The sequence below is a fragment of the Oenanthe melanoleuca genome, chromosome 5, assembly GCF_029582105.1.
Source record: "Oenanthe melanoleuca isolate GR-GAL-2019-014 chromosome 5, OMel1.0, whole genome shotgun sequence".
NCBI classification, from domain to species: Eukaryota; Metazoa; Chordata; class Aves; order Passeriformes; family Muscicapidae; genus Oenanthe; species Oenanthe melanoleuca.
In genome coordinates, this window is record NC_079339.1 from 43,959,445 (window position 1) to 43,981,128 (window position 21,684).

The window sequence follows — 21,684 nt, forward strand, 5'->3', positions numbered from 1 at the left end:
GTGTGATATCACACTGGATATGGGAATTACATAGTAGAGTACTGTAGCTGTGTGGTCTTAGCATCTGTAGTGAGTGCATCTTTGGAGTCAGCCTCTAGATAAAGCAATAGAGCAGATTTAAGTCATTAATGCTCAGACAACATACTTCATAAACAAAGATAAAAATATTAAAAAAGGGCAGATCTAGGGGAGTTTCACATTGTCCATTTTTTAAACTGGATGTATCATTCATGATTAATGATGTGATTAGTGCAGTTCTAATCTACTAAGTACCATGCCCTCCAAAACCCTTGTTCTTTTATAGATTGTCACAAGAAGGCATTAGTTTTTAAGCTGAATACAGGAAACGTGAGTGACATTAGCAGAACCTGTATAAAAAATACCTTTTTTATAAAAAAATGTATTTTTTTCATTTTGCCAATTACCATCTGGGAATGGTAGTCCCTTTCTTGGAAGACACTCACAGTTGTCAGCTCTTTGACAATTAAGTATGTTATTGAGTGGTCATAGGAAAAAATTCTTTGCAAGTGTCTACAGCAGTATATATCTATGAGATTGTAAAAAAATAATGTGCAGTTGTGATTGTTGGCAGTCAGAAGTCCATGAAGTTAAAGGGCAAAAGCAGAAATCATGATTGGAGGTTTCTCAGGTGTTAACATTGATACTTGTCTTATGTTTCATGACAAAAAGGTTATATCAGGATACCAATCACAGATTCTTTCTCTTTTTTATTAGTGTCAAATATAAACACTGATTAACATACTATTTCTCTAACAAAATCCTTTTCTAATCAGTGGGAGATAGATAAATCATTCTAGCCATCTAGTTTCCCAAAGCACATGTGCAGGGTTTTCCCTTTGCTGCAGCTGTGTGTCCCATGCCCCACAGTAGGAGGACTTTACAGCTGCACTCTCAGACAGCTGCTGAGGTTCTCCCTATCAACAACGGACATATTGGATGTCCAGTTCTCACACCGTTATTATCCACAATTTGCAGATTTTCATAATCAACACAGAAGCCAAAATCACAGAGGCAAAGCTGCCTTCTTTCCACTGGATTTTATTGTTTGTGACAGGGGAGGTTGGTTGAGCAGTAAGGAAATTTGGAAGTGTCACTGTTCTGCACAGTGCAGTCATATTTGACTAAGTAAAGCATTTTGATATTCCAGCACTATCAACTTGAAGTTCCAGTTCTTTCAAGCCTAAACACAAATTTTTGAAAATACATTAAACAGGGAAATATCCAAGGTGATACCTTCACCTCAGTGTCGAAGTATATGATATATGATAATAAACAACAAGATATTTTAAATTAGTAATATTCAAATTAATAATGCATAGATTGTATGAGGTAGATTTAATTATCTTAAGTAGCCTATTTTATCTTCATTACACAGATTTATTCAGTATTCACTCCATTATTTTCCCAGTATTATTCATCATCTCAGCTAATGGTTTACTGCATAAATGGAGGTGTCATCCCTTTTATCTATCTCCCTTGTTAAACAGCAGAACTTGTATAAAAGTCAAACATTTGACATCTATATGCACTTTTTATTTGCTTAGGTGTATTTGCGCTTGGATCAGCCTGTAACAGCTTTGAACCTTTTCAAGCAAGGGTTAGAGCGATTTCCTGGAGAAGTCACTCTTACTTGTGGAATTGCCAGAATCTATGAGGTATGCACCCACTGTTCAATCCTTATAGTGGCCAAATTTAGCTGCTTGAGCAAGAAAAAAGAGTCAATAGTTGAGTATAACTGTGAGGTTATCAAAAACCAACTGTGCTGATTTTCAGTGTCACTAATGCAGAACAGGCAACTTTCCACAAAGCTAACAAGGTAAGGTCAGGGGAGCCTTGCATGTTTATTTGATTCAATGATTAATCACACCAGTGAGATCCCATTTGCCCTTGGCATGCAGAAGCAAGTCCATATTAAGTCAAGTTGTCTAGATGTTGTCCTTGCTAGTTTATATATATTTCATCATACTAAAACTGCTCAAAAACTACCAAAATTATGCAGCAAAATAGTTTTTTTTGTCTGTGTTGTTTTTATTAGCACTATGTGTTACCTTTAAGTTTCTTACCACTCCCAGAGCAGTTAGGATGCGAATGTTTCTTAGTTAGGAAGTAAATGTTGTATTAAGTTGGATTAGTTTTAAAGTAACTTAGTTACTAGTTATTAGTTTTTAGAGATAAAGTTTCTCTTTAGTATGGTAACAATGTATTTTGTATTTTAAAATGGTGTATTTTCACATCGATTAGTGGACTTTGTATTGTTTTTCACTGAAAGTTGGTAATGTGCTATTCCAGAATAAATGTTAAAAACAAAGTAATGAATGTATTTTTTTTGTCTATACTCATGCTTGGCATTCTATCCTGTTCTCATCATTCTCATCCAACCCTAAGCCTTAATCCATTTTCATATTAAATCCTTTTTGTCCTTCAGCAAGAAGAAAACAGCTGCATAATTTTTGGAGGCTTTTCTTTCTGAATTTTTGAATAGTTTTTAATATGGATATTATTTTGCAGAACCGTACATAACATTGCATAAGCCTTTAAGGAATTATTAAAGAGCAGCATATATTTGGTTCTGCACTGACACTTGAGTGCAGGATTATAGCTTCATTAGCAGAGATTTGTACTGCAGCACAGGGCTGCTTTCATTACATAGATTCACAAGTGGAATATATGTATCAGGCATTTTAATCAGAGCTTTTCTTCTCAGTCACCAACTTTTGACATTACAAAGAGTTGTAGAGCATTTTTGGTTTAAAAACCCCACAATTTTAAAGGGACTGCTTTATTACTATTTTCTTTAATCACAAGAAATCCCTTTTTTGTTTGTTTTGTAGCTATATACACTGCTGAAGTTATATAAAGGCTTATTCTTTAGTTATGTTGGGAGAACATTGTATCTATACACAGGTAGAAATTATTCCTATAGAAACACAGAAGTGAGTTTGATTTTTTTTTTTCTTGTGTGGGATAGAGTTCTCAGAACCTTGCACTGTCATTTATAGCAGAGTTTACCCTAGTTCATCTTCCAAGTAGCACACTTGCAAGCATATATTTATATATAATACAGTTCTCTATAGCTGTCATAACCTAGGTAGTACAAGTTTTTTATGTGCCTGTTTTCAAAGGCACATAATAGATTTTCATATGCAATTGTAATCTCATTTGTGTCCAGAGCAATTATAGAGTTGATTTAAAAAGCACTGAAGTTGAGACATTGTCTGGGGAAGGGAATCTGCTCTGTGTTAGCATGCTGGGAAGCTGACTGCACAGTTCTGGGTATCACAAGATGTTGTGCAAGAAGGGGCAGATGTCTATTGCCCGTGGTGCTGCTCCAGCACGGGTCCCCTGCAGGGTCACAAGTCCTGTCACTGAACCTGATCCAGTGTAGGCTCCTCTCCTTGTGGGGCCACGGGTTCTGCCAGGAGCCTGCTCCAGCACAGGCTTCCCACAGGGTCACAGCCCACAGCAGGGTCATCTGCTCCAGCATGGGGCTCCTCCACAGGCTGCAGGTGGATCCCTGCTCACCCTGGCCCCCCATGTGCTGCAGGGGCACAGCTGCCTCACCATGGTCTTCACCACAGGCTGCAATCCCAGCTCCAGAGCCTGGAGCAGCTCCTGCCCTCCTTCTGCACCGACCTTGATGTCTGCGGAGCTCTTCCTCTCACATGTTCTCACTCCTCTCTTCCTGGCCACAATAACGTCTGTGCAATAACTTTTTTTTCCTTTCTAAATATGTTTTATGTTATCACAAAGATGTAACTACTTTCTCTGATGAGCTCAGCCTTGAGTCCAGCAGTGGGTCCATCCCAGAACTGGCTGGCAATGGCTCTGTTGGATGTGGAGGAAGCTTTGCCAGCTTCTCACAGCAGCCACCCCTGTAGTCCCCCTTCGAGTTCCAAACTCAATACAACCGGCTGTCTCTTTTTCTAAAAATTAAAACCAAATCAATCTCTTTTTGTGGCATAGAGTTAATTTCAGATAAGATACTAGTAGTAAATCAATATGCATTCCTCTCATGGATGTGTGTGTTGCTTGTGGAGATGCCAAACAGTGGTGTTGAATGGTACAATCAGAGAACTTCAAGAGCATATATAATTAATCTCAATTAGGTAATGCACAGGGCACAGATAAAGCACTCAGTAGATTAACATTTTAATAAATTCCACATTAAAAATAGGTGATAAACAGTAGAAGTAATTGGAATTTTTTGTCCAATTGTATAGGAAATGAACAATATCTCCTCGGCTGCAGAGTACTATAAAGATGTCTTAAAACAAGACAATACTCATGTGGAAGCCATTGCATGTATTGGCAGTAACCATTTTTATTCAGACCAACCTGAGATAGCGCTGCGGTTTTACAGGTATCTGTCCTTATGGAGAGGGAGGGGGAACAGAATATGTGAAAAGGTAATGTAAAGGGTTGGTTTTTGTAATGCAGGAAAAATAATTAAGAGATTGGTATGGGAGTATGAATGAACATTTGGAGGAATATTACCATAAAATCAGTTTATCAACTTTTGTATCTTTTTATCTGGTGATAAGTGCATCACTACAAAATTGTAATCATTACATGAGGAGTATATAGGAGTATCAACAAGGATTATCAAAGCAGTTACCATTCAACTAATAAACAAGGAAAGTTCTTTCACAGCATGAGGCAGTTTGAGAACAGTGGATCTTACTCTCAATTTCAATTGCATACAGAAGGCACAAGGACTTTCTCTTTCACCTTTACTCCACCTGAAGTGACCAAGAATTGTGACCACAAAATCCCTGATTTGGAATGTGGGCTGGCTTCCTGAAAGCAATGAAAAGATACTGTTAGACACTGCTGCTTGATTTTTATTTCAATATAGTCAAAGTGCAAAGGAGCCTGACGTTTGCTTGCTAAGAGCAGATTAAGTCTGCAAGAGCACTGTCATCACATTTCTTTTGGACTTGAGCTCTTTTATGCTTCAGGTTCAGAAACTCACACTCATGCTGCAGACAGCAGCCTTCTTTTTCCCTGGCCCTCATAGCATTTCTGGTTTTCCTATTTATATTAATGTACAGAATTTTTATAATACATCTCTGTTTTAAAAGACGCATTAAACAATACCAATGTGAATCAAAATACGAATTATGCTTGATGTGTAAGATTAATATAGATTCACATCTAAATATACTATTACTAATTAGAGCAGTGTTGAAGGATGGGAATCAAGAACAAAATTGAAGTCAAGAGTTATGTAAAGTAACTGCAACAAACTACAGCTTGATTGATGTCAAGGGATTGGAAAGAGGAAACAGAGGAAGTCTGGTACATCTCTGTCTTACAGTACAGTCAGATCATGTGACCAAGTCAAGAAGACAGATGTAACTAATTTACACAGACTTTTGCACAGTTGTGATTCTAATAAAAAATACCTTGCACTGCCCTTCATGAAACTAACGAGTGTAAGACTATAACACTTGGTTTTTATACCCTCTCAGAATAGGGAGAAAGGAGAACTTTGTCTTTTAGAGCAGAACTACTTGAAATTAATTTTTTAAAAAATGAAACAAATGTTTTCTTTCAATCTAGACGACTGCTGCAGATGGGTGTTTATAACTGCCAGCTCTTTAACAATCTGGGCCTCTGTTGCTTCTATGCCCAGCAATATGATATGACACTATCTTCATTTGAACGGGCACTGTTTTTGGCTGAAAATGAGGAGGAGACAGCAGATGTGTGGTACAACTTGGGACACGTGGCTGTGGTATGAAAAATACAAATCCTCTTTCCAAATAAATACAATTTGCAAAAAATGTAAAAAAATAAATAGGAAGGAGTGATTTCCCTTTTTGGAAATACAAAACCTGGTAGTGTACAGGATAAAGTCCTGTACGGATGGAATGTTCATTTTTGCTTCAGTAGGGAAGAAGTGGCAGGAGAAAAAAACTGTACTTTACAGAATCTGATTTTCTCTTGCTAAAAGATTCTCACTCCCCACTGCCTTTAACTTTCCCATTTTTCTAAAAAAATTGCAGCATATACCAGCCCTTGAAGGCCTTGGCTGCAAAACAAGCTAATCTGATAAAAAAAACCCTGGAATTCAAGATATTTTTCTAGGAACTGTTATTTGTTTTATAAGGAGAATTAGACTGATTCTCTTGTCATAAAAATATACATTCAGCACCAAGTAGCCAATACTAAAGCACTAAGTAGGTCATAGTTGAGAAGGTATGTTCCTTTGTCCTAAAGGCAGTTATAGAAATATTATATAGTTGTGTGATAAACTTTGTTAAATTTCTACAAATTTTCTTACAGTCTTGCCCATTTTTGCAGAAGTTGTGTTGGATTTCTCTTTAGCCAGAATAAGTTTGCTGAATAAAGTTTTTGACAGCTTTCTAACATGAGTTGTATTCAATTGCTGATAATGTTTTGAGTCAGAAACACAACTGTTTGTCTTGTACTTCAGCTAGGATAAACACAGTAATTTATACTGCCTGAAATATTGAAATTTGAACTGATGTGCCTGTATTTTTCAGCATTTGTCACTTTTGATGTTTAACCTGATGCTGTGTCAGTGTCAGTCTTAACACTAGTAGTAGTCAGCTGTTCCATCTGAGAAGTGAATCTTAAATATGTGTAGAGACAGAGAGGCAAAATGACTTCCTCTCTGGAGACATCTGTTTTTCTTACCCGGCTATAGACAGTAGCAGACAGCATAATCTTTGGATGACACTTTAATAATCTAAAAGTTAAATTAGATGAAGTGAATATCACTTGAACACGGAAGTTTGTGCTGGAGAGAAATGATTCTGTCTATAGAAAGAATAAGGAAAAAATCAGAGGATCTGGAAAGAAAGCACATACATTACTGATCAGCATGTTTTTATTGTAATTTGCATTCCATTGTAGTACTTACGGTAAAAAGTACTTTTGGGGAAAAGATACTCCAAAGACCAAAACAGATGGATATTGTTTCCAGTCTTTTCACAAATGAAAGCACAGTTTTACTTTTAGGGCATAGGAGACCTGAATCTGGCCTACCAGTGTTTCAAGCTAACATTAGTCAACAACAATGACTATGCAGAAGCTTACAACAACTTGGCTGTGCTGGAAATGCAAAAAGGTCACACTGAGCAGGTGAGTGCTGAATCTCAGCCTAAGCAGAATGCAGAATTTTGTATTTAACAAACATGTCTTTTCTCTGAGGTGGAGGCATCATGTGAATGTCTAACAATATTACAGGCAGAAAGCAGGGATAACTATTATACATGTTTCAGTGTAAGCTCCATATTGTCATGCCATCTCCCATGAAACTGCATATGCTTTGCATATACAAATGATTCATCAAAGACCAGCAAGGTTTCCAATAGCTTTGCAGTTGTTGAGATTTTTTTTAAATTGATACCCAAAGCAAACCCTATGACTTTGTAATCATCACAATCATCACTTGAAAAACAACTTTAACTATATATTCAGTTTATAAATGTAGACAAAATACTTCTTTTGTTGGGTGGCAGAAAAGAGCAATCAGATTAGCTCTTGAAAGTTGGGGCTTTTTTAGCAAGGAGAATGTTTAGAATTTTGTCAGAAAGCAACAGGTTCTTGATAAATACTTTTGCATCCATAAGCTTGGTGGTTCATCTTACTTAATGTGAGTATACTAGGTGTATGGTGCTTAGATGTATAATTGCATGGTAGAATAAATGCAACCAGTTTTATACACATGCAGGGAAAATAAATACATATTTTTTGGACTGTTTTGGACAGAACTGTGGCTTGTTTTAAACCTCATGAGAGCAAGCTAATTTGATGGATTCATATATACATATATGCATAGAGCTAAAATAAATTATAAATACCTATTTTAAGAGCAAATTCTCTCAGACAGAAGTTAACTTTATTCAGATAACCTGGCAATTACCATGGAAACAGTGAAATGAACCCACTGTCATTGGATATTTCCAGTGACAAATAAACTTTGGGTTTAGTTTCAGTTTCATAATCAGTAAATGTATAGACATTTAATTTCCTAGCAGAGTGTACCCTCAGTTGTGACAGTTGTGATTGCTCAGAACTAGCACTGCAGAGCCTTTCCATTAGAATAGCTTCCTGTCTATTTAAGTTTTTAGCTTTAAAATTTCTTTTTTTTTCTTGTATCCCTTATATAATTAAAAATTGGGATAATTTTGTCAATAAAAATATGCACAGAAGAGTAAAAAAGGGATGATATTTTGCTTATCTTGGATTTTATTTCACAATATTTTTCATACGTACTGTTGCATGTACTCAGATTTTTCAGATGTAGGAAGTTTTAATAAGTTTCTAGTTCAGTCTTGCAACAGTTTGCAATTACTTTTGTTTTTAAATGTTTTGGAGTTTTCCCCATTAAGTTCTCCATTTTTTAAAAGAATCTTTCACAAGTGGACCTTAATTCTGCATTGGCTTTACAGCATTAAACTATACAATCTGATACTTAGGGTTTTTTTACCTTTTTATGCCTCTACTTTGCTAGTGAGAAAAAAAAACCCTAATTTTATTAAAATGTTTGAGTGTGAAAGCTGTCATTTATTTGATAAAATTTGTGGTTTCAGGGATGCTTAAGACAGAACTGTCACACACAACAGATAAATAGAGTGGGGTGTTCTTTAAATACTTTGGATTTTATTTAATTTACTTGATATATTGTCCCCAGGGTTTAAAATTGAATTGTTTAATTGACTATGTCTCAGGAATTTTTTTCCCAACTCAACCAAAAGTCTTTATTCATTTCAATGTTACTTGACTCTGTCTACACTATTGATGTAAGCTTTTCTTAGTAAAGACTTAGTAAATATAGGATGATTTTTTTTTAAGAATTATCAATTCTTGTTATTCTCCCTCCCAGGTCTCACTATGTTATTTTTTAATTTCTCTGTATAGGCAAGAGCTTTGCTGCAGACTGCTTCATCTTTAGCACCTCATATGTATGAGCCCCATTTCAATACTGCCATTCTCTCAGAGAAGGTAATGCATTATCCTGTTCTTGTAATGTAAGAATTAAGTCTTGGTGAGGCAGGTGATTTTTTATTGTTATTACTGAGAATTCCAGATAGATAAGATAAAAGAGCAGAGAATGCATAAACTCAAGGAAAATGCTAAATTATATTTTCATTTTAATACCTAGAAGTGTGTCAAAGTAGCCATTCCTGTGTTTGCTTTTGAGAATAAATGGGGCCACCTGGCTATGAAGTGTAATTGTCCAAATGCCTGGAAGATGAACAATTTGTTAACAATTTCATCCACAGTCTTTACAGACATAAGCTTTTTCAGAATGTGAAGTGTATGTATGATTTATTAATAATGATACAAAGAATATCCTTTACTGATAATATCTTACTGATCTCAAAAGGAAAATCTGTTCTTCAGCTTTACAACCTCTGAATTTTTTGTGTTAATAATCTATTTCATCCAGAGTGTCTGATACACTGTATTAACAGCATCCAACATTCCTGTTAATAAGAGAAACTTGTACAATTTTTTCTTGTTTCTTCACAAGAAAAAAATTGCTCCTTTGCTTGTGCCTATGCTTTCATGATTCTGTTATGATTCTGTGTTGTGTGGGCAGCTCCACTCCCACAGGTGCTGAAGTACACACATCAAGAAGAGAATAACCCATTAATTTGTAAGTGTATCCTCTCCACTGTGAAACACAAGAGGGTGTTGAATTATTGTATTTTTTACTTACTGACTGGGGAGTAAATGTAAATGCAAATTTCTTGTTACGTAGATTTTGCACAAAGAGCCCTCACAGGTTATGGGAGAAGACAGACAGCCCCATCAACCAGGTGTATGTGCAGTGGGGTAATGCAATCCTTACATTCAGTGTAAGGCCATGGTTTATAAAACATGACTTCTATGGCCAGGGCCTTGGCTTTTTCTCCTTCAGAGAATTCTTGAGAGAATTCTGAAGCTCTGTGTTGAGTGATGCACAGGCAAAAAAGGCCTCCTGGCTGTCCATAGCTCCTCCCTTTCCATTCAGGAGTAATTACTTTTACTAGATGTATTCCCAAATATTTGGGTTCTTTTTCACTGAACACACTTTCTGAGATGCTTTCCTTTCAATCCTTCCAGAAAATTATGGCTATTTAGGAAAAAAAACAAGTTCTCTAAGTAGAGAACAATTTATTCTAAAAGCGGCGGAGGAGCACCATTAGTTCTCCAACACTGTTGTGCATCTCTGTAAGGAAGCAGGAAATCACAGTTTGGTTTTTTTTTTTACAGAGGCCTGATGGGTTGTGTTTTGCTTTTATAAACAATAGCACTTCTATGGAGTTTAAAAGAAAAACTACTATTTTTATTCCCCCTTTTCATCAAGCACTGGGCATAGTGTACCTTGTCCATTCTCCAAGAAGTTAGGTGAAATGGAATATGTTAAGTTGATATTTCAAAGCCTCCCTCCCATTAAAATCACATTTCTGTCTTTCTTATCCCCTGATGTGAGTGCAACATAATCCTGCATCCAAATATCTTTATACTGACTGTTCACTCTTCAGAGCAGGTGTTTTTAAAATTTGTGAGCATCAGAAATATCCTGCACAGAATGCAAAGGATGCATGATGCAGTGCTTGGATTTTCAAAATTGGTTTGTATTTCTTACAGGTTGGAGATCTTCAGAAAAGTTACACAGCAGCTCAGAAGTCTGAAGAAGCATTTCCAGGCCATGTTGATACACAGCAGCTCCTCAAACAGTTAAAAGAGCACTTCGCTATGCTCTGATGAGCAAATTTTTTATTACGTAAGAAGTTAGCCAGAGCAAATGTCCCATACACATTTTGAGAATACCAGCTCAAAGTAGATGAACTATACTTAATGCATTCCTGTAGCAAAACTTGTGTTACTTTGAGTAGCAAGAAAAGATTGAGTTTCAATTTCTTATCATCTTGAAAGATAACACTTCTTCAAATGCAGCTAGAAAATTTTGCAGCTATGTACACAAGAGATTACAGAAAAGTGTGTTTTTTCTGGCTTTTATGCAAAAAAAAAAATGGTTTTAAACATTTCCATGTGACAATCTGTGAAGAAACAGAGGAAAAATACTTCCTAACTGGTTTTCAAGTTGGCTTTTGATAGTATAGTTTTGATGTACTTTCTTACAGAATGTTAGGTTTTAAAATTAAAATACTTTAAAAGACTCTTAAATACATATGTAAAGTATAAGTTCTTATATTCCTTGTACTGTATGAGTTAAATAAATCCAGTTTATATGGTTTGTCTCATTTGTTTATGTAAGTTAAATTACATCCTTATTGCCATGAAAATCTGGGTTGATAGTCTTAACATTTTGAGAGACTCCACAGAACTGGTACAAAATTGCATAAATGTATGTGTTCCTCTCTACCCAGGAGGGAGTTTATTCTGGATCTCAGTGAGGGAGAAAGATGTTTAGAAGCTTGCAGAATTGAGAACTAATAGTTGAGAACAAGGCATTGATGGGGTGATTACATGTGCTACCACATAAATACTGTTGCTAAATAAATATTTGGATTAATCTAACTACAGGAATACTGCTACTAACCGCAAATGAAGACTTTCTGTCATATTTTGTGATTTAGGTTCCTTTGTGATTTTTTTGTGATTTAGCTAAAAGGAATAAATTTGCATGAATTCTGAACCTGACCTTTTTAAAAGACCTTTAAGAAATGTGGGATGTTAAGGCAATCTGAAATGGCACATCCTGAAACAGACCTTTAAAATCTTTTCATGTTGCTCTGATATATTAGGGGGATATCTTAGCTTAAGGGGCAACCCTAAACATGCTTATGAATCTTATGCCATTTTTTTAGTATTTATTACTTTGCTACCCTCATCTTTGACTGTTGTAGCTGGTGAAGGTGGATGTTGGAGAGCTTAGAGAATTGTGCCCATAGATTCCCCCACAGAGCATTCTGTAGGTGACAAAAACACTCATTAATTGCTGTCACATGGTGTGAAGTGCAAAAGCTTTATTGGCTGAATAGATCCAGCATCTTCTATGGAATTTTATTTTGTCCACTTTCATTTTATATTATTGGAAATTCATCACAAACTATTTAAAAGGGAATCTTAGTTACCAGTAATTCTCATCAGTTAAGATTTTATTTGCTGCCAAAATACAAGAATTTAGAGGGAAGTTTCATCCTTTGATCTATGGTATTTATGTCTTTCCAGCTGTCATTACTAAATTTAGAAAGGTACCAGAAAATTGTCTTAGCAGTTTAAACACAACTGTTGAGAATTTTTGAATGTCATATTACTAACTCAAAATAATTTTCAAATTGCATAGTAAATAAGTCTATTTCTGTATGAACTGGAACAGAAATGAGTAATGCAACTACTTTTTAATCCATGTGGCCACTTGATAGTTCCCTACAGATTATATAAGATTATTATGCTTACAAGATACCACTGTTTTCACTGCTCAGATTAATGATCTGAGTAACTCTTTTTCTTCTAGCAAACAGTGCCTCTTACAACATGGATCCGACTTTATTATTCTTTTCTTATTGGGGAATGGATGAAAATTGAAAGGGAAAAGGATGATGTGTGTTAAGGAATCCTTCACACAATATGCTTGTGCAAATCAGATATTAAAAAAATTTAACCTCCCCCTAGAAAAGACAAAGTTCTAAACAAGAATTAAAACATTTTTATCTCCTTACTCGGCAGCATCTGCAAGCCATTCCAACTTTTTCTTACATGGTGTATTTTCATTGCCCCAAAAGCCACAGCAATTTGCTTTGTTGATCTTTTGTGCCCCAAAGCAAGGGTCTGACAGTATATTTTTCACAATTAGCACTGTACAAATGAAATCAAATGTGGTAACGAGTACAGCAGCACAGTGCAACAACAGATGAATCAGCAGGCTGCTCATCCTGGAAGAATCTTTCGATTTCATTGTGTGTGAATTCGGTGTGAGATGCATCAGCAGATGAATGGGCAGCCCCTGGGGCAAAGCCTTTGGTTAATTGAGGATGACAGGGCACAGCACAATGCATCAGAGCCGTGCTCATCCCTGCTGCAGGATCCTGCTGGAATGCTGTGACCTTAGTATTGCAAGCAGCATTTCTGTAACACAGAAATCGTTTTTCCTCTGGCTTGTAGCACAGATCCGTGTATGTCTGGCCAGCATTTACAAATCACCTTCAGATTCGAAAATAGAGTACAATTTTTAAAACCCACAATTTTTTAATCTACAGTGCTGATAGTTGCACAACAAAGCTGCCTGGAAGGAAGCTCAAAGCAGATGTCTCGGAGGTCATGAAGTTTCTGTGTCCCTGCAGAAAAGGTCTGTGCAGTTTATGGCTGTTGCCATCAGTTTTATTCTGCTTCTTGACCATCCTTCTTGCTGGGATCCTTCTAATGGATGAATCCAATTAAAAGGTGATAATGTAGGGTTAGGTTATTAAAGGAATTTCTACTAGATGTTATAGCCACAGCTGCTATAGCCACAAAACTGGCTGAAATCAAATCACAATTCACACTTAAGGGTTGTGGATGATTTTGGCTGCAAAAAGCAGCTTAGAAATTGTACAGGACAGAGGTAGTTTGCCATTAGGTGCCAGTTCAGTCAGTGTATGACTGGATAATGTTCCAATTGCTACTGCTGGTGAGTTTTTTCTTTGATTACTTCCTTTCTTTGTAGGCTAGAGGGAGAGATTTTTGGGTCATTCAATCTTACTCTGGTATGAGTCAAGCTTTTTAAGCCAGGAGCTTCTTCTAATGAACTTATTTTATACTTGAGTGGCAATGCTGCTGGAGCAGCATCAAGTTTTGTGAAAGAATTTGCATTTAGTTGCTCTCACTAACTACCACGTTTGTCTTCTTTCTGATGGATACTTTTAATACAGTTTAGTACAGGGAACAAGACAGCGAGTGTAGAATGCAAAATGCCCTTTTCCTTGAAAATGAAAACAAAATTAAGTTTCTCTTTGTGCCTTGGGAGATGAATAAAGCAAAAGCTAAGAGAATTTGATATTCAAGTCATTTACAGGTATGTATCTTCAGTCACTCTTGAGCTGGTAAGATGGTTACTAGTTTCCCTGAATAGTGGAATTTTTAGACTTAATGAGTGCTCAGAAGCATCAGTAAGCAGGTTAAATCTGGAAGATACGCCACAAAAGCAATTTTTGTTGCAAAATTATCAAGTACACATACTCTGAATTACGTTAACTGAAGGAACTATACAAGTACTATATGTACTTTCATTCTGATGATTACTTACAGTAATTGCTTAGTGGCTTCTCCTTGTGTTTAGTTTGCTAAAAGGTCATAAAGATTTAGTTGAAGAAAATTTCCTATTTAGATACTAAATCTGAATAAAACGCAAAAAAAAATCAAGTAAATGAGTTCATTGTAAAAATCTCTTCCCAATACATAGTGCATTACATTAATTGTGTGTAAGAATATATTGGCCTATACAGATGTGGGGGCGTTCCCCCATTTCCTGCTTGCTTTTTGACAGGTATTTCCAGTGAAACCAATTATAGTGTGAAAAAGATAAGCCATTAGAAATGAGATACAAGTAGAAACAGCAGGATGCAAACCTTACTCAGGACTATGGAAAGGGCAAAGTCATTAAGAGCCAGGAAGCTTGGTTCCAGCAAGTAGACCACCCCAATAGTTTAATCTCATTTTCAGCTTATTCACTTTACATAACCGTAAAGTAATTGCAAAGATTCTGCATTTTGGCTTTGGTATAGTTTTATACCAACAGTTCCATATTTTTCTAAGTCTATATACTTTAGTAATATCAAGCATCTTTAAAGCTATTACATATGTTAACTAATTCTCCTTTCCAGCAATAAATTTAGATCATGCTAACCAAGGGTCATCCATCAAGAGACTGGTACATGAGATACCACTCAAAAGCCAATTTTAAACCAGTCCTGGACTATTTTTATTCCTGTGAATTGCCATAAACCATCAGTTCAGGGTTCAGGTAAAACCACAGCATTATAAAGTATATGGTCACTGACTCTTTTTTGAATTGGTAGAACAAAAACAGATGAACATATATGTCCAAGTTTTCAAGGATATAATTGTTAGTTCTTCCAGAGATACTGATGGGGGAGGTTGAGTAGAAAAACTCTGAAAACCCCTGACTTCTGCCTGCAGTCCTGCAGTGTCTGATGGATAGTCTTAACATGCTGTCATTACTAAGCATTCATTTATTAAGGTATTAAATGGTTGCTACTTGAATGAATGTAAGATTTGAAATTCCATATAAATTCTGGGAAGGTGGGCTAGTAAGCAGACAACCACATTTATCAAAAGTCAAAATAATATAATAGTAAATAAAATGTGGCTACTTATAAATGACTGACATTCTTTACACTTTTCAGCCACACTCCTGGTAGTCTTTATAGTCCTTATTAGCCAATGTGCATGTATTCATCAAACATTTACTTTTAACCAATTACAAGTGAAGTTCACACATTTTTAAACCACTGGCATTATGTGACAAGTCTTACACAGTTTTCCAGAATGCAACATCATCTTAAGGTAAAAAGTTAGACATATTCAGCCATCTCAGAAAGTGACTTTAATTAAGCTGAAGCATCAGATGCTCCAATGCCTCTAAAATGAAAAAACACCACCACCAGAATAGACACCTCTCCAGTTTGATCAAAACTTAAAATTCTTGAAAAAAAGCCCAAGTAATGACAGATGCTTGATTCTGAAGGGAAAAGAGAGTTGTTTCTTGGGGTAGCCTATGGCTCATGTCACATCACCACCTGTAACTTCATATCATGTTATCTTGGTGAGTGCTACTGTGCTGCAACATAAGCCAATGACATATTGTAAAGTAACAGAAGATGTAAGCAAAATCCCTTCAGGCTAAATATCTGTCATTTCTGTGAAAAAAGGTAATTCAGGCACAAATCTCTTGAATAAGAAAGAGTAAGAGAAAGCTGGAATAGTGTTACTTTGATTGGAAACAATATTTTCATGTAATACTAAAAGGAACCTTTGAGTTTCTTGGAGTTTATCCCATAGCAACATAGCCAACTTTGTCAAGATTAGGTTCTGTTGCAGCTCAATATCATTTCTAGCAATGTGCAAACAGACAAGCTTTACCCATACAGGTCTGTTCAAGCACCCTGAGGAAAAACAAACACTCTTGTTATGTGGGATTCTAAGAAGTACATACTATAAATAAATTCTCTTTTCTCTTGAAGCCCCACTTTAGTTCAGGTTCAGAGCAGCACAGCAGGTAGTTTGACAGGCTTCAAATGGTTTGTAGTTTACACAAATCTGTTTGTCTTTAATGGATCCACAGAGTGCCATGCTCCTGGGAGCAGTGCCATCCTTGCCTTTGTGACCATGGATATTTGAAAGTCAGTGCTAGAAATGGTCGTTACATTTTTCTGCCCCTTCAGGAGTTCATATCACCAGATATGGTGAGTATAACTAATCTGTTTTAACAATAGCAAAGAAGCTAAATACAGGAAAGATGAGGACTTCTTTCATGCTTTTTTCTCCATGCATATCCATAGCAGGTGTCAGTGGTGTGCTTCCCATCACTTGATTATACCTGTATAGTAGAACAGTTTTCTTTCATCAATCCTGATTTCAGTTTGTACCAATGTTTTCATCTCTACTTAGATGACAAAACTGCTTGCAGCAGATAAGCCATGGAATAGCCCCTCATAGCTGCTGGGAAGTAGGAGCACTCAGGCTGAGTGCATCTCACCAGGCAAGGAGAAGTCAACCACCCCATGGTGCTCCCAGCTGCAGGCAGATCTGTTCTCTTACATGGATGAGCTTCAAGGCAGATTTTGATTAAGCCTGAAGTAGATAAAGGTGCACATGATAAAACCCTCAACAGCCAGCCCAGGACTTTGTTTTAAGGCTTGTCTTACCCTTGAAATAAAGTTGTTTAGAAGATGTGGGTGCCCCAAGGTTTTGCATATCTCCCAAAGGACTGGAGGCTGCACTTCCTTGGCTGGCACACTGCTGCCACTGAGGAAAGGAAAGAGCTGTGCCCCTCTCCTGGGAGTTACAGCCCAGCTGTGTGGCTGCACCAGGCTGACACATAACAGACAGACAGCTAATGTAAGAAGTTCCTTCCATTTCTGGAGTAGTTCTTGCAAAATTAGAGTTTTCTTTAAAAGTGACCTGAAAATGGGAATCATTCTGGTCTCTGTGAAATCCATCCTTGAAGCAGACACTTGATCTGAAATGCCAAGTAACCTGGGAATTTTTAATGAATGATAAGTGTGCTTCTTCTTTTTTGTCAGATTTTATGACCTAGTTTCATCTTTTCTCTCAGGATGTGTTCATCCTGCCTTGCTGCACTTGCACTCTGTGTGACTTCACGTTCTATTTTCAGGCAGTGTGGTCTATATGACCCCCAAATATCCTTTTCCTTTTCCAGCTGCTGAATATGTAAGCCTGACTTTTCCCAAAGAAATGCACTCCTCAGACATGAGTCTGCCCAAGCTGTCACTGTGCCAGGGCCAGCTTTGCAACACAGCTACCAATAACTCTGGAAGTTGTTCAGATTTTCCATTTACTTGAAGAGAAATGAGAACCATCCATTTTGTCTGGGCTTGTCCTTTGGATACATTTGGAAAGAAAATTATTGATTTAATTGATCATGCTGACTAACAGGAATTTCATCCTTTTTCAGCCTGATAACCTGTATTTAATCTGATGTCCTTTTCCTGTGTTCTGGAGGTTGAGAAGACCACAGCTATAGATATGAGCAGTATTTACTTTTATCTGTCTCAACTACCTCCTGTTCTAACACTCTGGAAACTCCAGAAAAATGGACTTAAAATGTCTGCAGTTTCTAAAATGTGTGGTGAGGATAGAGAATGCTTGAGTAATCTTCCCTGAGTTCACAGGAGCCCTGTCAAATCACCCCTGCTCAGCACGAGACATGCTGTCTGGAGACTTTCCAGCCCCATCTCCTGCACAGGGCACGTTCACTGCGGCAGAGCAGCTGCCCAGCCAGGGAGCCCCCACACCCTGCACGAGCAATGGGCACTGCAGCTTCAACTGTGGTTCAGATTTACAGCCATGGGGCACTATTTTCCACAGGGCATGTTGGTATATATGGCTTACATAGGGTTTCCCAGGCTGCTTCCATGTCTGGTGAGGCCACGGCATCCGTTCCACTTTCTGTTTGACAGCTCTTATGTCTCCTTACATTGTGGCATTTTGTCTCTGTGATTTTACCCTTCTTGTCACCCTCCTCACCTTAGTGTTGGACTGTCCAAAAGGAACAGGAGCTAAAACATTGGTACAGGATGGAATTAAGTGCAATAGCCTTTGAACATGCTAATGGGATACAATCACACCACTGAGATGCTGGGGGAGGAATGTTCATCCAAACTGCCTGATGCTTCTCAAGAGGTGGCACAAATATTACTGAGGGTCCGTGGGGATTCCTGAGTCTCGAAGAGATGCATGAGGCTCCCCTAACAAGTTTCAGACACAATTATTAAAGAATATCAGGGAGCAATCACATGTTGGGATCACAAAATTTGGTCCAGTCATAGGTACCTGGAAAGGGGAGGACAGACATCCAAGGCCCAGCTAGTGCTCCCAGCTTCAGCACATTGTGCTTTTCTATGTCCTTGGAATTGTTGCTGCTATTATAACTGTTATAAATGAATGTATTTTCTGTCAGCTGACCCCATTTTTCAATGCTTGCACATAGTGACCACTGAGGTTTTCCCATGAATAGTCCTGAAGCAATGGTGAGAGGCAAAGGGCTGACAGGACAGAATTCTTAAAGGATTTTGTCTTTGATTTCCCTCAGTAACCCTCACAAGCACTGAGAAATCTGTGCATGAAGCTGGAGTGCTGCAGGCACACTGGGCTCACAGAGCTTCTCCTCCTCTTGGACAAAGGCAGCATCTTCCCTCGCCTGCCGTCACCTCCCATTAATGTCAGGAAAGTTCACTTGCTGCAGCTTCTGGAAGTGCAAAGCAAATGTGCTCTTGAGGAGGGAAATGAGGCCATTTATTTGTCTAATAAGATAATGCTAACACCACAAATGGTAAGTCAGGGTTCAGAAAATAGCATTTCTTTTTGAATCATGCAGGAGGTCTTCTTCATTTTATTTATTCACAGGGTCTGAATCAACAGCTGCCCAGACAAAGATATTTAACAAGAGCAAACACAAAGGAGGTTGTTCACCCTGGGCTCCAGATACAAATAGAGAAGAAAGAAGAAAATGTCAAATCTGCATAAACCCTGTATGGCTCCCTGGTGGGTATAAAAATACCTCTTTTGAATACCATCTTGTAATTCCAAAAAGCTGAGGTAACCTTTTCTTATTTTCAGCAAATATTTCCCTTGTAATCTTAATGTCATGTTTCACTTGCTCAAGTTACAATCAAACCCCAAATCCATACCTCATTCTGTTTTTGAGATCTTACATCCATTCTATTTATTCAAAAAAAGGTAAATGTTTTCTTGCCATATCTTTGTTACAAAAAACAGAATATATAGTCTATTTTTCACTCTGAAAATGTGTAGTTCAGGATGGCAAAATGATTGCTGGTGGAGTCAGAAAACTTTTAAGAAATTATTATAAATTATGCATCCTGATTAAATAAGATTGTTGCTATAAAATGAGAAACAAATATAGGAAAAGAGCGTACTGCCCCAGAGGCAAAATGTGCTCCCTGGTAACTTCTGCTTTCATAGGGATACTAGACTTTGTAAAGAAACAAAATAGTTTTGTGTCAAAGGAATTATTAATATGGCCATTTTTTGGCATAGACTTCTCTTCATGCTTTTCCACATACACACAGAGGTAAGAGTTGGCTTTTCACCAGATTATGAAGAATATCACAATATTCATTAAATCTTTGGCTGGAGCTCAGAGAGATAGAGTGTATCACCTCTGGAAGGAGAGGCAGGTAACCCGAGGGGAACTACAAGGTTATTGTGAGGTTACTGGGGAGAAAACTAGAAGGGCCAAAGCCAAACTTAGTTTGGCCACTTCTTTTAAAGACAAAAAAAAAAGAGTTTCTCCAAATACACTGGCAGCAAAAATATGCCAAAGGGACTTCTCTTTTCTTTGCTGGATGCAGGGGATAGCATAGTGTCAGGGGATGAGGAAAACTCTAAGGTACTTAATGCCTTCTTTACCTCAGTCTTCAATACAAAACCAGTTGCTCTCAGGATACCCTGGGGGAAGTCAGTGATGGGGAGCTGGATGAAGCTCCCATAATCCAGGAGGAAATGGTTAGTGACCTGCTGTGCTAATTAGACACTCACAAGTCTATGGGCCCTGACAGGATGCAACCTAGAAGAATGCTGGCAAAAGAGCCACTTTCAATTATTTATCAACAGTCCTAGTGAAAAAAAAACAAAACAACTGTGAGAAGCTGCAGTTGGAAGTTGGCAAATGTGATGCTATCTATAAGAAGGGTGCAAGGAGGATCTGGGGAACTATAGCCCTGTCAGCCTGATCTCAGTGCCAGGGAAGATTATGGAGCAGATCATCTGGAGTGCCATCACAAAGGCACATGCAGGACAATCAAGGGGTCAGGTCCAGCCAGAATGGATTTATGAAAGACAGGTCCTGCTTGACCAACCTGCTCTCCTGTGACAAGGTGACCCACTCAGTAGATGAGGGAAAGGCTGTGGATGTTGTTTACCTGGACTTCAGTAAAACCTTTGACACCTAGTGCACCCTCAGTCATGGTGGAGTCACCATCTCTGGGTGTGTTTAAAAAAGACTGGATGTCTATTTTTTGTCACTAGACCCGGTGCCATGGTGTAGTTGAGGTGTTGGGCTGGGCTGGACTTGATGATCTTGGAGGTCTCTTTCAACCCAGTGATTCTGATTCTTTGTCAGTCAGTTTGCAGATGACACCAAGGTGGGCAGGAATGTTGATCTGCAGAGGGATTTATGGAGGCTGGATTCGTGGGCTAAGAACAACTGGTGAGATTCAGTAAGGTCCTTGGGTCACAACAACCCCACGCAGCACTACAGGCTGGGGGAAGAGTGGCTTGAGAGCTGCTCCACAGAAAGGACCCTGGGGTTTCTGATTAAGAGCAGCTGAACATGAGGCAGTGTGCCCAGGTGGCCAAGAAGGCCAGTGGCATCCTGACCTGTACCAGCAGGAGGGCAGTGATTGCCCCTGTACTTGACACTGGTGGGTCTGCATGAGGATTACTGTGCTCGGTTCTGGGCCCTGCACAAGACACTGAGGTGCTGGAGAGTGTGTGTGCCCAGAGAAGGGCACTGGAGCTGGTAAAGGGTCTAGAAAATGTTTTTTTTTCAGCTCCTTATGGGGGCATTTAGCCTGGAGAAAAGGAGGCTCAGGGGAGACCTTATTGATCTCTATACCTTTGTGAAGGAAGGTTGTAGTGAGTTGGGGGACAGTCTCTTCTGACATGTTTCAAGTGATTATTTCACTTGGGCTGGCTGGTTTGGTTGTTGAAAGAGGAAATGGCCTAAAATTGCACCAGGGGATGTTCAGACCATATAGTAAAAAAGAAATTGCCACTGAAAGTGATTAAGTATCGGAATATGTTGCCAAGGGAGATGGTGGGGTCACCATCTCTGGAAGTGTTCAAGAGGCCTCTGGGTGTGGCATTTAGGTGTGTAGTTTAGGAGTGATTATAGTGGTGCTGAGTTGATAATTTGACTCAATGATCTTGAAAGTATCTTCCAAGCTTGAAGGTTCTGTGATTCATACAATC

General features: G+C 38.0%; 1 protein-coding gene across 2 annotated transcripts in view; it reads left to right on the plus strand.

The window, feature by feature from the left end:
* The window catches only part of TTC8 (tetratricopeptide repeat domain 8), a 36,616-nt gene extending 25,367 nt beyond the window's left edge, over nt 1-11,249 (plus strand). For both annotated transcript variants that reach the window (XM_056493301.1, XM_056493302.1), the window contains 6 exons: nt 1,566-1,676; nt 4,242-4,381; nt 5,584-5,758; nt 7,009-7,131; nt 8,914-8,997; nt 10,633-11,249. In XM_056493301.1, coding sequence (XP_056349276.1) covers nt 1,566-1,676; nt 4,242-4,381; nt 5,584-5,758; nt 7,009-7,131; nt 8,914-8,997; nt 10,633-10,749 — 750 coding nt within the window. In that variant the 3' untranslated portion in view covers nt 10,750-11,249. The remainder of the gene's footprint in view (nt 1-1,565; nt 1,677-4,241; nt 4,382-5,583; nt 5,759-7,008; nt 7,132-8,913; nt 8,998-10,632) is intronic.
* The last annotated feature ends 10,435 nt before the right edge of the window (nt 11,250-21,684 follow it).